We start from the raw sequence: 17,265 nt of genomic DNA, 5'->3' as shown, positions 1-17,265 counted from the left end.
ATTAGATCCCCGCTGGTGAAGGTCAGTGTGACACAGTCACAGAGCGACGTGTATTTTCTTACATGCTTGAATCGATGCAATCGTCCAAGAGCACCTTTCATCTCAAGTTTATTATCGATCACGTCTCAGTAAATTATTGTGAAAATGTATGTGATGGTGCTATGAACTGTACGGATACAAAAACAAGACATGGAACTTGACTGTCCTCCCTAATGCTGTTAATTACATGCAGTGGACAACTCAGTTATGAGATAAGAAGAAATCAGTGACAGCTGATATCGGGATTGATATTCCTATAATAAAGTGCCTTGTAAACAAAGCTGTGTCGACATTTAATCTGATAAATTTGCTTTCCACAAAATGAGTCCTGAGAACAGATAAAATATAAAATCAGGTGTGACAGAAACCTGCTAAGCACCAATAATATAATAATTTTTTGTTGTAAGGTTTTCAACATGGTTTTATGCTCATTTAAGAATTGTTGGAGGAGGCTGGAGGAGCTTTTATTTTGAAAATACTAAACTGGAAGCTGTCGGTTATGTCTTGCGAGTCAACATGCAGCAGAACGAGTAATAAATAACGCCATCGGTCTCAATCCTTACGCACCCTCCCACCCCCCGGTCCGCAGAAAATTTACGAATGGTTGACCGGTCCGCTCTACTAAAAAGGTTGGGGACCACTGGTCTACAGGACGTAGATCCTTATCTCATCAGAGGGTAGACTTAAAGCTCAAAAATCTAATAGAGACCAATTTTGCTCTAAAACCTTCAGCCGTCTTGTTGTCTGCCGAAGCCTCTCTCACTCTCACGAACACTGAAAATTATAAACTTGAACTCTTCTTCCTGCAGCGACAATCTTTTGTTGCCATCAGTGCAATTTTGAAAAAAAAAAAAGTTTTTTAGATTTTCCAATGAACATGATTATTGCATTAGATTTCTTGTTGGAATTTTTTTTTTTTTTTAAAGCAGCTCTACCTCTTACTGCTGGCAACACCTGATATTTACCTTTTTATCAATCCATCTCTAAGGTTTTCTCTCACTCTGTAGTTTACAGACATAGTTGCGCAATTCCTCAACAAAACAGAAAGTAAATTGGAATCCCTAAAGAATTTGTACACACACTTTTGTCCTGAGTATACGCCTCCATCTTTCTTTCACGTTGCTCATCTGTACCTGACACTCCTTTACATTTGTGCTTTACGGTGCATGCCTGCAGCGCATCCATCAGCATGCAGAGCATGTCAGCTAACCCCGTCTGTGGTCTCACTCACTGCCGCATCCAACTGCACTCATTTGCACACCATCACAGGTCTCATCCAAGCCTCTGCGTTGAAATGCTTCAAACAGGACTCAGAAGTTGAAAGCTTGTTTTAATGAAAGTGATCTGACCTCAAACCACAAACCACAAGCTCTGTAGCAGAGATAAACCAGCCGGAAATGCTCAGATCTGTCACGCAGCTACATTTGTAACAATATGATGATTTAGCTTACATTATTGCTTTCTGCACACTGTCGGAATATAAACTGAAACCTTTCAAGTTGTGTGAAAATGTTTGCTGGTGGATTCGCTCTGCCTTCAAACTGCATCCCATTGCTCAATGCACAATGGAAATATTGGAAAACTGACATGATAATCACACACAACTCCCTTTACATCAGCGTTGAAAGAATGAATAGGAAATGGGCTGCTTTAGCAAGCATCCATTATTCATTAAGCACGGCTCTCCTCCTCCACATCAACAACCCTTCTCATTCTTTTCCTTGTTCTTTAATTCACTATTTTCTCACATTGTTTACATGTTATCGCCACACAACCAGAAGCAAAATGCTTTAGAGCGTACAAACTATAAAACAGATTTGATGCCAGGCCTCTAAAAGAATACAACCCCACATTATTGCCTCAGCCGGAAAAGATTTCATGTGACACGGCAAAGATGTTATTGCACTTGGCGACACAGCTCATGGATTAAAAGTACCTGCAGCTGATACAATAAGTCACAAGTGGTGAGAGTTTGACACACATTCCACACGATGTTGAACTTTATGATGTTCAAGGAAAAGGATGGGAATAATCTTTTTTCAGGACTGTGCGCCACCTTTACAATTCATTTTGAAGCCTTGTACCGCAGCAAAAGCAACATTTGGGGTTCAGTTTCACCCAATTTGCATCATCTTTTAAGACCCGAGATGTGAAGCAGCATTATAAACATCAGGTAGTAAGCTGGCGTGAGGTGGTATAAGTATAAGAAAAGTCAGATTTCATCCAGGTTTGTTTTTCAAATCAAGCAGATTAGAAACATTTGGGTTTAATAAAATATAGCATATGCTCATCTGCATAAATGGGGATGATCTTGTCATTCATTTATTTTCTACTAGATCCAAAAATTTTGATGAGGATACAATTTTAGATATCAGTAAAAACCAGGGGAAAAAAACCTGCTCAGTGCTTCCATGCCATCTCTTAGATTTACAAGCTTAATTTAAAGCTGCATTCAAGAAAATCCAGAGACTGAATCTTTTCTTGTCAACTGCCAGTGCCAAGGTGATATTGCACAACTTCTGCACTTTGGGCTCCCTTTTGTTTTCCCACAAAAAAACAATGTTTGTTTTCCCTCGTCTTTCATCCCTATTAGACCAACGCGGATGAATGTCTGCTTTCATTTCACTGAAATAAAGCCATAAAGTACAAGGACTTAAAACCTCTCAACTACACTCCGTTTTCCCAGAACAGGTTTCACTTTTATTCAAAAGGAGCTTTATTTTACACAATTAATAACCATAACTGTTGGATTTTCTTTCAGTCTTTCAGTTGGAGCAAACAACTGAAAGACTGTTTCAGTTGTTTCAGTTGTTTCAGAGGCTTTGTAGAGGCACCACAAAGCCTCTAGTTGCTTTGTGGTGTATTTTGCAATGAAAGTCCTGCAACAACTGACACATGTACGATGGAGAAACCTTAAGTGTTGCCTGAGGAGGGTCCACCCATATTACATCTTGTGAAGTGACATCATACGCTGTGACCTTGGACCACATTTTTTACTCACGACAGGCAGACTAAGCAAGTGGTTTTTATTTGAAGTAGATCCTGAGGCGAGGAGTCAGACAACGACAGAACAGAAACGTGTTTAGGGGTAGGAGTTTATAAGTTCTCACTTCTTCCTACCCCATTTTGAGCATGATATGTTAACTGAAACAAAAAATCTGTATTTTCTCTTCTTTCTTATGCACTTCTTGTTACTGTGCACTATTTTATTTTTATATTTGTATCATGTTCGAATAAATTTCAAATTTCATTTCAAATTTCATTTCATTTCTCAAATTTCAAATTTCAAATTTCAAACGCTTTTCTGTGGCCTAAACTAAATTACTGACAAACTACTACCCAGTCCCACTGCTGCACTCACTGTAAATAGTTGCTTAGGAGACAGTAGAGGTTGCTCCCTTACAGTTTCTTTTCAGAGTTGGCCTGAAGGTTTTTTTTACACATCTGAGGAGATTGTTTAGTTCTCTGCTCTCTAAATCCTCCAGATTTCTTGGCTGAGGTGCACTGGATGATGCCATTTTCTATTAGCATATTACTTGTGGCAAACAAATGCTAGAAGGCTAAAGATTAATAAAGTGCATCTGAACATACTTTTCCAACTTTAACGATTGATATAGGGAAAAAACACTTAGTTTTTTGTATGATTAGACATGAACCAATCTATTTTTGGTTCGATATCAGCTTTCCGTCTAATTTTCTTCAACCCTCCTTTTTAATATTTCTAATCTACAGCACTGATTAAAAATCAAACCACATGTTCGGATATGGCTTAAAAATAAAATTTTAGCTTTTTTTTCATAAAATATCCTTCTTTTTTTCCCACCAGGGGGTCCTTTTTGTGGGCTCTAGTGTCCCTTATACCACAGCAGACTGAAAGGAAGGGGGGAAGACATGCGGCAAATGTCATCGGGTCCGGGAATCGAACCCGCGACGGCCGCGTCGAGGACTGAAGGCCTCCAAACGTGGGGCGCGCTACCCTCTACGCCACCGGAGCACGCCCCAAATATCCATTTTTAATCAATTTGCTTTTTACTCGCTTTCTTCTCTAAAAAGAATCAGAGAGCTATGACAAATATTCTTTAATTTTGAGAAGATTATATTATATTATAATATTATCAGGAAAATATAAGCAATTTTACCAGAAAAAACGTCTTCAAATTGCAAGAAAAAAGTTGATTTAAAGAGAAAAAAGCGTGACATGTCCAGGTCAGTTTGTGTAGTTCTTTCTCCCAAAACTGTTTGCGCGATTGTTTCAAAAATACTGCTACTGATAATAATTAGAAACTGATATGTAAAAATCAAAAATAAAAATCAAGTATTGTCTGTAAACGATATACCAAAGTGTAACTTCACAAGGTGTTCAAAATTCCTCATTTTAATTTTCTGTCATTTTTCATATTGGGAGTTCTCATAAAATTTCAACTTTATTCTGGTAATGCTTTATCCTCATATTACAGCGATTGTCGTACGACAGTATTCTATTAGCATGATGATATTCTTGAATTAAAAACAAATCTTAGTCTGGGCCTAATACTTTGTCAAAGAGTTGATTCGAATTTAAGGTATAAATAAAACGAAGAATAGAACCCTCTGAAGTATGAAAACTGTAGTGTATTGGTGGAAAAAAAAGTCTGTACTTTCCAATAATGAAATTAACCAATAAAATTATTAATTAATTATTAATTATTAATCAATAAAATAAAATCTATTTGACACAAGTCCAAATCCAAACAGTTTCAAATAGTTTATAAAGTTACATTCTTCTCTATTGTGTCTGATGAGCACTTCTTTCTTAAAGGATTCTCAAAGATGGATCATTCAAAATGTCCAGTAAGAGCCAAAAAAAAAAAAAAACTCAACAGCTACAGGAAGGAAAAGGGGCCCTGCAACAGATGGCATGGGCCCCCACAGGGCCCAATGTGACAGAAATCTCGCCAACAAATTAGAAAAAAGTAAAACCAAATTGGACACACTGTTCTGATCTATTTAAAGGGCTTTGTATGAGGTCAGCTGATAATAAAACCACTGAGTGTTTCACTTCCCGTGAGTGTCAGCCTGGGGTGGAACAGATCAGACAGCGAGGACGGATGAGTGGGACGAAGGGAGACATGGCAGGTACTGTAACAGTTTGCACAGCTGTACACTGTCCACATGTTGAATGATGCAGCCGCTCTGTCACTGAGTGCTCCGTTGGTGGCTTCAGGGGGTTTCTGATTCCCCAGAAATTCCTCCAAATAGGAATCAAGTGCACCACTGCAGTGCTCATATTCTGCTTTCCAAGGTTTTGTTTTGATTCCAGTTCCCACTTCATTCTTTATTAAAACAAATAACATCCCACACAATGCACACCAGATCCCAGGTGACTCCCCTTCCAGTTACTCGGAATTGGAAAAGCTGATGCCCTTTCCAGCTAAAAGTGAGGGGTTAGACTCTAATCTCGTTTCTCTGTATGGCATAAACAATTTTTTTTTCACCATCATTATTAGATCATATCAACATGATGCCAAAATCCAAACACAGACTGCAGGGTTTGCCTTCTGCAGCACCACCCACAAGTATAAAGAAGCCTCCACTGCAGTTTAATGTGCTTCTGCTAATAAAGCATAAATACAAACAGCATTTACCTCACTGTAACCAAAGATCCTACAGCTTCAATGTCAAACTTCCTTACTCTTCCAGAGAGCAATTTTTAGTGACCCAAGTTGTTTTTAAGCCAAATTGTAGAAATAGTTTTATAAGAAGAATTTCTTTTTGATATTTTCAGGCTTTCATTTCTAAGCTTGAGTAAAAAGGAGAATAATACAGAGGAAGGATGAATAAAGACTCTTCCACTCACACAGTGATCTCTAAATATACAGCTGCAGTAGCTGAGGATCAATAAATGGACTGGATGGACTGATAATAGATAACAAACAGATCGATAGATTGGATGGATGGATGGATGGAAAGAAGGAAAAATAAGATGTATTGATGAATAAATGACGGAAGGATAATGGATGGATGGATGAAGAAATGATGAATGGATTGAAAGGATGGATAAAATATGGTTGGAAGAAAGGATGAATAAATGTTGGATGAAAAGAAGGAAGGATGAATGATGGATGAAAGGTAGGAAGGAAAGGAAGGAATGAAGAATCAATAAATGATGTATGGATGGGTGAATGGGTGAATAGATGATGGATGGAAGGAAGGATTTATGATTTAGTGGTAGATGGATAAAATGAAGGAAGGATAAATGATCGATGGATGAACTTCTTAGCGGAATATTTTGGGGATATTCCACTATATTCTGTGTAGAGAAACGTTTTCACAACATTGCACAGGAACCCGGCCTAATAACACCCACTCCTGTCTTGATGCCGACTGACATCATTCTCACTGGTAGGTGATAAGTGCTTGTTCTGGCAGGGCTCATCCCTAAAATTAACACCAATTAATTTTAGGGGTGAGAAACCGTTCATCCATTTGCAGCAAAGCGCTTTGATTCGACGCACCAGGACGGCTCAGAAGAAGAATCCACGTATTTCAGGGTATTACGATAGAGTTGGGAAGATGTGGGATAAACTACAGGGCTGTTAGCTTGAGCTTAAAATCCAGCAAGCTGTCAGACACTCCAGGTTTGCACAACTAGTTCCTCCCAAAGCTCACAAAGGATTTTTATCAGTCGCCACTTGCAGCATGTTTGTTTCACCCAGCACACCCACACTCAGACAGCATCCACTTCACAGGCTTTCCAATATACCATTTTACAGTTTATAACAGGGGGAAAGAAAACAGAGGACGGACATCTTGGAAGTGTTACAGAGTAATTAAGTGTAAGATGAAGTTAGCTAGCAGCTCTGGTTTATTAGGAGATAAAACACCATCTGGTGCAAACAAACCTCACCTAAACTTCTTTATGTATCTGATAAATTGGCCCACCCAGGGAAAAAGTTTCATTGCACATAACGGTTACAGCATTTACTCTTACTGCCAAGGCAACAAGCGGGTGGGTAAATTACATTCAAATAAATGCAGCAGTTATATGAACCACAAACTACAGAATTTTATGTCTTTTGTTCCAACTTTATGCCACAAGATTAACACAAAGTGGTGTCAAATTGTGAAGTTGAGGGAAAATAAAACTTGTTTTCTAAACAATTATGTTTGTGTGGACTCATAATTATTAAGTTTTGGGGTTATATCTTTACCAGCTTTGCATATCTACACACCTAAACATCTGTCTCGTGGAAAAAGTCAAAATGGACAGAGAGCATCTTTGCCTAATAATTCTCTCAATTAAACCAGTCAAAAACAATTTGATCTGTATTTTGACTAGATTGACATAGATTTGCTTTGGTCTAAACCGCTCCATTGTAGTTCTGGCTCTGTGTTCAGGATTGTTTCCCAGCTGGAAGGAGAAATCTTTGGCAGCCTTTGAAAGGGTTTCTTCCAGGACCGTTAGTATTTAACTCTGCCCATAATCTCCTGGCTAATTATTAGTCAATGTGGAAGCCCGTGCCTCTTTAGCTTTGGATGTATACTATTTGTTTTTAGATGATGGATTGAACAGTCCTCTATTCAAAGTTCTACATTAGAGATATTGCTTTATAACTGTTTAAACTTCACTGCATCATTCTCTCTGCCCTGTCTGGTGTGTTCCTTGGTGTTTGTGAGATTGTTTGTTCACCAGTTTCCTCTAACAAACCTCTGATGCCTCCACAGAACAATTGGACTTATTCTGAAATTTAATTACACAGAGGTTAACTCTGTTTAGTAAATAGGTCACTGCTGAAGGGAGTTGTTTGCACTAAATTATAGAGTTGAGCTTCATACCAGAAAGGGCAGAATATAAATGCATGCCACACTTTTCAGATTGTTACTCGTTAAAATAACCGTGTGTATTGTTCATGGTTCCTATATATCTTGCATTACAGAATTCCATACTTTTCATCAATTTCTAGATTTGTGTTCCTGCAATTTTAGAACTTTCTGGGAATTTGGTTACATAGTATTAACCTTGAACAAGTTTGAAGAGTTGTCTGGTGTCATTATCTCCAGGTTTCACAAATAATGAAATAACACAGGGCTTAAACTGGCTTCAAAATTTCAGACAGTGGCATAAGGCCATGTCATCACGGCTGTTGCGGGTTCTGGACTTTATTACAATAAATCAACTCCATTTCAAGTTGTCTAACTTAGGAAATCAGTAATAGAGTAACCAAGATTAAATGTAAATCATTTAAAGCACATTTTATAAATGCTGGTACCTATAAACACCATGTGTTTTTACCTTTACTAGGTGTCATAGATCAGGTTTTGCTTCTGCATTTGGATTTGTGGTCCACCAAATTTAGAATTCAGTCCAAAACATCACACACTGTGAAGACAGAATGGAAGATGAAGATATTCAAATCAAGGTGTCACTGATAATAAAGTCGCTAATTCAAATTGAAAAAGCTCAGTAGTCAGCTTTGATATTAGCCCTGAGGAGGAGAAGTCAGGTCCGTCTGCCTCTAAATGTGCTTCTCATCAATAATTTCTTATTTTCAGAGCCGATGCAACTTAATCGCTGCCAATTATAAGCATGAATTCTTCTCTCGTTTTCTCATTCAGAAAGCAACCTTGCTTTAATCTGCAGTAATTGCCCATGTCAGGTTGACTAACAGATTTATTCAAAGTAATTTAGCAGCAACTCCGCATGACAATAAAGAGCTCATTCCATCTCAAGGTATTTAATTCTCAAAGTAGAACAGCAGGAAAGGGTTGAGTACAGAGGTTGTTAAAATAAGATTTAAATACAGAGTAATACATAAGTAAAAAATAGGAAAATGATAATGTACTAAACAAAGAATAATTCATCAATGTCATATACATGAATAAGGACACTTTACAATGAAATGGTCAGAAAACTTGGCTTTTAGCAGATTTTTCAGCTTCTGACCTGCAGGCCACCTGATCAAAGCAGCTCATGGAGAAAGTCGGAAAAAATCTCCATTTTTATTAAGTGAGGTTCTAGTTCTGAACTGGTCTGAAGAAATAGAAACAGAATATTGAAAAATATTTAGATTTTCAGACTATCACAGACAGCATCACATTGCCTGAAAGATTCATCAATTCATTCATCAACTACCTATTCATCCATTTTCCATCCTACATTTCTTGCTTAGTCTTTGGCTTTTGCAGCTTCCAGACTAACCAGTGTAGATTATTATCTGCCATAAATTCACAGCAAACTTCATTACTTCAACATAGGTTAAAAAGGACAGAGAGGAATTGCATCTTTACAAAAACAAAACATGTAGGAATCCCAGCAAATTGGCCAATTAAAAACTCTTCAGTGCATAGATTTAAAAAAAAAACAGAACATGCAAAAATTTGCTGTTGTACGCTTCACCAAAAGATCTAAAATATTTAGTCTTTTGGGCAACATCTCTTCCCAGTTTTCCATGTGAACTAAGGGACATCATTTATCCCAGAATCCAGCCTTTAAAATGCTGCAGCTGTCTCAACTTTTAGCCTGCACACATCAAGTTGGCATCATTTGAAGGTTTTCTAAATGCCTACTTGCTTTGACATACAACTCTCCAGAAAATGTTGCAAAGAGACATACAAAATGCAAAGAGAAATATGAATCTTAGGGCACATTATTCGCTGTTCATCCAGTTGTGCACTGCAGGCAGTCTGCAACAAGGATGCTGATCTGTTGCTGCCCTGACCTCTAACCTCCCCTGCTACAGAGTCCGCCTAAAGGGATTAATACATGTCACACAGCCATCCATGATGAGCAAAAAAAAAAAAAAGAAAAAAAACATAAATCCTCAGCTAACTCACGCAGTAAAGAGGAGAAATAACTCATGGCTTATCTATCAATCCACCCGCAGCTCACCGACACGTTGGAAGTGGCTCAACTGAAGCTCAATCAAAAACCGAGTCAGGGTCAGAATATAAGGAAAACAAGCATGTTTGACTGGAAATAAGGCAAAAGACAGACAGAATAGGAAAACACGGAATGCAGGCAGGAGAAACTCCAAAAGCTTGATCCAATAACCTACTTTGACGCACCAGGCTGACTGAAGACGCTGCAGGTTGACAGGAAAACGGTTCCAAAAATATAAACAAGGAGCACCAAACCGATAAACGGGTCGACTCAAGCACTAAAGCAACAAACACACCTGAAATGGACGCTTCACAAGGGAGAAAAAAATCTGCACGTCGCTGCCTGCCTCGGTGCGTAAAGGACAGGTAAGACGGAGCAACACGCTGCTGAAATGATGATGTTCCTTGCTAGGTTAATTAACACCAGCGTGATTTTTAGAGACGAAACGACGAAGTCAAAACATACAACTCACCCTTATGGCTTTGAATGTTAAGTCCTGAGAGCAGATTGTCGGGAAGAGGCGAGGCAGAGGTTCAGTGTTGCCGCCTGTCAGTGGAGAAGGTGGAGTTAGAGGTTTACTCCAACACTACAGAAGATGCCTGTCAGCTACAACACCCAGCCTGCCGGGATAGGGTGACACCTGCTGGTGAACAGCTGTATTACAACATCAAAACCAGCCAGTTTATCCTCAATTATGATCTTTTAATTGCAGATTTTATTTGGGGTTTGATCTAGAGATCTATGCTTTTCGAACTGATTGATTCTAATTCAATTCAAGAAGTGTCTTGCATTTGTTTTGTTTATTTGATATTTCCTGTGAAAATGTCTTTTTCTTAAACGTATTATTTTGTTTATAAAAACCCATTAATCATGTGTGTTTTTAGTCCATTTTCAATTTTTATTTTAGATCAGATCTGTTTTGACTCATTATTTAAATGAATATAATGCATAGTTTTAATTTTTTTTATAAAGCAATATACAGTAAATACAAAATGTAGCTTTTTATATTAGAATTTTATTAAGTGGAAAAGAACTATCTCAACCAGCCTACTGTATGTTTAAAAGCCACTGCCCCATGTTTAAATTGATTAATTGATTGTGACTAATCACATTTTGTGGTTTACTTTTGTTAGGCACACCAAAGCCTGATTGCTATCAGACCTGTGTAATTATAAATCTTCTTAAATTGCTAGACAACATCAAGACTGCAAGATCTTAAAACGTGGCCCTGAAAAACATTCAAGAATATATTTCATTGACATCTACTAGCATGAAAATAGTTACAAAATCATTTCTAAGGCTATGAGACTCCAGTGAATTACACTTGACCCTTTTCACTGGCACCTCTACAGCGTGACTCAACTTTGCTCAACTCTAAATGGTTCAGATGGGGTTCCATTACAATTTATAGTGGGTGGGGTTGTCATGTACTTGGGCAGTCCTGAGTCTAACTAGTGTGAAGTGATCTATACGCAACATAAACACAACAATGTGAATATGGAAGCTATGTTAAATAGTCTGCCAGTCTTTATGTCTGACTCAAAAAAGAAGAAAGTTTTTGGGTAGAGAAGAACAGGAGAGTGTGATAGAACCACTGACTCCGCCCTGCAAACAATCATTGATCGACTGTCTTCTGAAATCACGTTTTCACCCTGACTTGTACACTTAGATCCCCAATCAAGTAGGTACTTTAAAGGAAGCTGGTGCCATGTATTCGTTACTAGTGGAAAACCAATATAAGTGAGGAGAGCTAAATCGAGCTGCTCTGAGTAGATGTTGGGAAAAGGACCAAGAGCCATTATGGATAAATGGAGAAAACATGGATCAATGAAGAAACTTTCCCAGAAGTGGCCAACCTACCAAATTTAATCCAAGAGGGCATCAACAACAACAACAAAAAATCAAGAACAACATCTCTAATACCACAGGCTATACTTGCCTTGGTTACGGAAAAAAAAAAGACTGGGTAGAAATGACATCACTGAGAGAATCACAAACCAACGATCATCATACCTACAGTCAAATATTATTGGTGGTAATGTGATGGTTTGAGGCTCCAACTGCGGTGCACAATCTTGATGACTTTCCATAAAACAATGAAGTCTACCAGAAAATCCAATGTGACATGTAGCGTTATATTTTTCAATATGAGCTGAAAAGGTTGTTGTCACCAGCAGCTCATAAAAATCATGACTAAATTTATCATCAAATCTATTTTCCACCAATGAACTGGGATAGGTTGCCCATAACTAGTCTAAGTCCACCTCATAATAAAATAGAATAGTTAAAGCCTCATTACTTCAAGTTATTAAATAGTTTGAGTAAAAATTAAGGTAAAGATGCACTTCATGTTTTAGTAAAGTTTTGTATTCAAATTGATTTTCTTTGTCTTTCAGTTCTTAAATTAGCCAAATTAAATGTCTGATTTGATTGCTACGTAATTTGTGCTGGCAAATTCTAATTTTGTTAAGTTTCCTGCCAGGATTTCTCTTGGATGGTTCTCTGTTGGATAAAGTACAAAGCAAAACATAAAAATTGCTTTTCTCTTTCAATGTCCTTTATTCAATGTTTGTCTTCATGGGTGCACTTCTATTATTATCGCTTTACAGCCTCTGTGATCACATAATCATGGCCACCACCTGTCATGGTTTTAGAGCCGTCACGAGTGACGCATTTATATGATTCAATGATCATTAGTCTTCCAGTAACTTTTTTAGGATAAAGTAAATTATTAATCTGATTTTATGAGAATATAAAGAACAGGACTTTGAATCCAAGACAAGAAACATACATCCATAAAAGTAGCTTCAAAGTGAATTTTAGTTTAAAATGTTTTAATATAATAAAGTCAAAGTGACAGCATAATTTTTCTTATTCCTAAATAAGAAAACCCCTGAATTACATAGAGACCGCTGACATAATCTTTATTTCACAAGCTTTTCACTGATGTGACGACGTTATCATGTTTTGGTGAAACGGTTTCGCCTATAACAACCACCTCAGTCTTTCCTCTTGTCACTCCAAAGGTCGCAGTCATAAACAGGAGATTTTATGACCCCCTAGTCCACATTTCACTCCACCCAACCAATGCATAGAGCTCACAGAAGACTGAAAAAGGTTTCCTTTTCCTCTTTCTAAGCTTCAGAGGTGTTTGTCTGAAGAGACGCTTGGATTTTATCAAGAACATCTGGAAAATAGAGGAAAAATGCCATCTTTAACAAAGATTTTGTATTTTCTTTTGAGCGCGAAGCTCACTGCCATATCTATAGGTTTGCTTGGGTATGCCATGTCCACAACATGGTCTAAAACATTAATGGATTGCGAAGGAACTGCGACCAACAATGGAAGTGCAGAAATAACGATGGGCCTTTTCAATGGAAATTTACAAAGAAACACCTGCCCCACTTTTGGGGGTGAGGAAGCATTTTCAGGTAATTATTCTTGGGAAGGGATATAAGTTGGGTAACACTTGTATCCCTTAAGATGACAAACTATAAAAAAAAGGGCTGTATTCTGTAAAAGTTTAAGATCTTAAAAGGAGAATCAATTCAAAATAAGTTTCAATCTAATTTGATTATTGTGTATTCTTTAAACATGGATGCATTACAGGACCTACTAGTCTCGTATTTTATGTCTATCTGCAGTATTTCCAGAATTGACAGCCATAGAAAAGACTCCTCTGGCTCTCCATGGTCTGTGTGTGGTCCTGCTGGCTGTGTGTTTGCTGACTTCTGCCCTGAGCATTCTCATCTCACTCTACAACAGTGTCAGTAACCCTTATGAGACCTACATGGGCCCTAACGGGGTTTACACCTGCTCCTCCATCAGCGGTGAGTGGTGCTACAATTTGGTGCATCGCAACAGTATTCATACACCACAAGAGTCTGATGATCTTGTTTAAACAGTAAATAATAGTGAAGTGAAAGAAGTGTGACAGCATAGGTCAAACAGGCATTTGTATTTCACCCCTTTAATCTCACACCCCTGAATAAAATTAAAATATGGTCCTAAACTTTGATTATTTCATGTTTAATCAATAATCTAACAACTGAAAGAGATTGGCACAACTGCGAACCTATAAAAACAGGCCTTACCTCAAAGCTGACCGGCTGGACGATGAGCGTAATGTGGTGAGGAAGTGGGGAGGAGCATAATGCAGGTGGAAGCAAGTCAGAGATGAGAGCATAAAAAACTTTTATAAAAATCTTTAGCCAATGAAAACATAAGTTGAGTAATCATAGGGAAAAAAATGACATATGAATATAAATGCTGTGAGGTTGAATCTTGAAGTGAAAATCAGGTAAATGCTTATAACAGGGTATGATCTGTTACTTATCAAAACCTTTAAATTAATAGACAGCTAGAGGAGAATTAATTAGGTTTTTAATCGATTGTTGTTTTTGGTATTTTAATTGTCAAAAGCTAAGTGATAGAGAACAGTGTTATCTATCATTTTAATGCATTTATGAATGAAACTGCAGTTGCTCATTTTTACCAAGATTGCAGAGGATATTTTATTATATATCAATGGGACATTTGTTGTTAGAAAACGTAAAAAAGAAAGCTAGCGTTAAGTGAAGTAAATCAGAAAATAGCAGAAACCAGAAAATATGCTCTGGCCAATGAGAACAAACCCTAACAAAAAATAAGAAAATACCACAGAAACAGGAAGTAAATGGAGTTAAGCCCGCAACAGGAACTACACTTTCAAACTAAAACAGGATCTAAGGCCTATAGAGGAAAACCATGAATAAAGTTACAACTTAAATTAGAACCTACTTGAGATGCATTAAAGACCTGGTATTATGTACGTGGAAAAACTTAGTGCGTAGGAATACTTTTGTAATAAACTGCATTAAAAAAGGCTGATGTGAAGTTGAGCTGAATGCAATCTTTTCTATCTGCAGCATGCTCGTCTGTTCTGGTCCTCATCATTTACGTGCTGAACCTCATTCTGACCAAAATGCAAGAGGAATTGGTTGCCAGCATTGCTGAAATTACCAACGTGAAGCTGACTCACAAAATGTTGGAGATGAGGCTTGGGTATTTCCTGCTCATCCCTTACGCGGTGCTCTCTCTGCTTGCCATCTTGTTCATCTACCTGTACGACCACGCAGCCTACACCCACAGACGGGAACAGGAGAGGCCCACGGAGGACGCCCCTAAGGAGATCATGATGTACTAGTGATAATCACGCCAGGGACACTTTCACGTTTCCTAACGACTTTCTGGGAAAACTTACTGTGATAGATTATTACAGATCATGGTGGTGTACAGAAAATAATGAATGCACAGCTTGCTTGATGCACAATGTGCAGGAATTGATTTATTGTATTCAGTTTTGACATTCTAGACAGAATGTTTGATTGTATTTCAGTTTTAAGTTAATTTATCCAAAGTGTGAGAAGTCAAATGAATCATTTTATTCTATATGTTTCACATAAAATATACATGAGACATTCTTTAAAACTTATTTATTTTATATATGAACAATACAATAGTTCTTAGTGCAAAGCAATACCTTTCTATCTCCTTCAGAATAAAATAACAGTCAAATCAGCATCAGCACTGATATTGCTAATCCACAATATGCATGCATCCGTTTGCATCTCTTTGGGTGAAAGCAATTTCTACCCATTCTTTTTTTTTCTGTTTAATATCAAATTATTTTCTAAAGAAAAAAGAAAATCAATCGATTGAAAGCAGTAACAAGGTAATGGTATTCACTGATGTTTGCTGCCCTCTCTCTGAGATGTGATGCAATTGCAAGGAGTCAACCTCAGTCAAATGCCACTGCTGAGACATCGCTGGATCCAATTTTTTTTCTTGCACAGTTTGGAGTTGATCCATTTGACATTGTTCTTAGTGCAAATTTGTACATTAAACTTGTTTAAAACCACCTGGGTGGTTACTGTATATTAATCCTCCTGAGGAACCTCTTTTTTTCTTCTTGCTTTTTATACTCGTAAATCTTTAAAAGCCCCCAAAATGAATTAATTCATGCTAACAATGAGAGTTAGCATGATATTAGTTTTGATTAATTAATTAAAGAGATTTTGATGTGTTAAAAATGTTATCACAGTTTTTTTTTTTTCGGTTCCATCCAGAACCTTTGTATTCCCATGCTTCTGGGACACGTGTAAATCTGACACATAAGCAGCATTTACAAACAACAATGACAGACAAAAAAGGATGCTTTCAACCAACTGGAAGTTACATTTGGCTCCAAAAAGACAATTGTGTGCAAGCTGCACAGAAAGGAGTTTGTCTATCAGTGAAGCTGTTAATGCTTAAAATACCATCTCAATGCAAAACATATTGTTTCGGGAGAAGACCAGTCTAGGAACCACCAAGATTCAAACCTGCCAATGACAAGAAGAATGTCTGCAGGAGTCAAGGTGAGCCCTACAAACTTTTGAATGTTGTGCCGACTGCCAAGTGGGGAGGTGGTGGCATTATGTTGTGGGACTGTTGTCTTTAAACACAAAATGAGTGAAAGAATATAGGCAGAGAACTGGATCCATTTTTTTGTCTGTCTTTGCTAGAACATGGATGCATTTGGGTTTTCCAGCAGGACAAAGATCAGACCTCATTTATTGAAGCTTCTGGAACATCTTTATCAAATCCAACTGTAGGAAACTACAGCAAACCCATCTATTCTAATCAGATTGGACCTTTGAAAAGATATATCTGTCCTACATTGGATCTTTACCTTTCCAGCTTAAAACGTCTGCAATGAGAGATAAAGTGAAACTTCACATCTTATTTCTTTTCAAAGGTAGAAACAAACATTCTCTGCTAACAAATTGGAGTGACAGCAACAAAGCTTGTTGATTCTGTGAAAGCTCAAACAGATCCTGTTATTGTCTCCTGGACCTTCTTCTGCGCTCACAGCTGGGATTCACATGACTGTATTGACATCAGAGCAAGGCCAAGGTGTCCCGTTACCTTTTCCCGTGGCCCATCACTCAGGGACTAAAGTCTGTTTGGACATGCCCTTTCCAGCACCTCTCAGCCCTGCAACGCCTTCTACCTGCCTTCAAAAGAGCTACTCTTCCTTCAGGTTTCACACTTCAAGGAACCTGCAGAAGGATGAAGCAATTTGCTTTGTTGTTGTCAGAGTGAATATGTATTAAATTTCTGGGAACGTCTGCTTTCGACAATAAATCAAAGACATTTATGGTCTGTTCATAGAGGGCAACATCAACCATGTTTTCTAAGGTGTTTTAAGTGTAGCCAGTTTCTTAGATATTTTTAGGAATATTTTCATCCTCAGTAAATGTGAACTGCATCAAACCACAATTAATTAATGGAGGTAGCGAAGGTAGCAAACGGATTGGCAGATGTTTTCCTCCAGGGTTTTTTGT

At 37.7% G+C, this 17,265-nt stretch overlaps 2 protein-coding genes across 7 annotated transcripts in view; one reads left to right on the top strand and one right to left on the bottom strand.

The window, feature by feature from the left end:
- The window catches only part of ptprea (protein tyrosine phosphatase receptor type Ea), a 71,385-nt gene extending 60,901 nt beyond the window's left edge, over positions 1-10,484 (bottom strand). For 3 of the 6 annotated variants that reach the window (XM_044103792.1, XM_044103796.1, XM_044103794.1), the window contains exons 1-2: positions 10,371-10,469; positions 8,312-8,398 (exon numbers count right to left, since the gene is read on the bottom strand). The gene's annotated coding sequence lies outside the window, so the exon portion shown is untranslated. Of the gene's footprint in view, positions 1-8,311; positions 8,399-10,193 lie in introns of all 6 variants that reach the window. The other 3 variants (XM_044103793.1, XM_044103797.1, XM_044103795.1) reach the window with 2 other exon arrangements.
- A 2,528-nt stretch (positions 10,485-13,012) lies between these two features.
- On the top strand, positions 13,013-15,797 carry LOC122823800 (clarin-3). Its single transcript, XM_044103802.1, has 3 exons — positions 13,013-13,329; positions 13,543-13,728; positions 14,806-15,797. Exons 1-3 carry the CDS (start codon positions 13,104-13,106, stop codon positions 15,081-15,083), a joined length of 690 nt encoding a protein of 229 aa, XP_043959737.1. The 5' UTR covers positions 13,013-13,103; the 3' UTR covers positions 15,084-15,797.
- Positions 15,798-17,265: the final 1,468 nt, after the last annotated feature.

This window comes from Gambusia affinis, linkage group LG20 (assembly GCF_019740435.1).
Source record: "Gambusia affinis linkage group LG20, SWU_Gaff_1.0, whole genome shotgun sequence".
Taxonomy (NCBI): domain Eukaryota; kingdom Metazoa; phylum Chordata; class Actinopteri; order Cyprinodontiformes; family Poeciliidae; genus Gambusia; species Gambusia affinis.
This window is presented reverse-complemented; position numbering and strand designations above follow the sequence as displayed.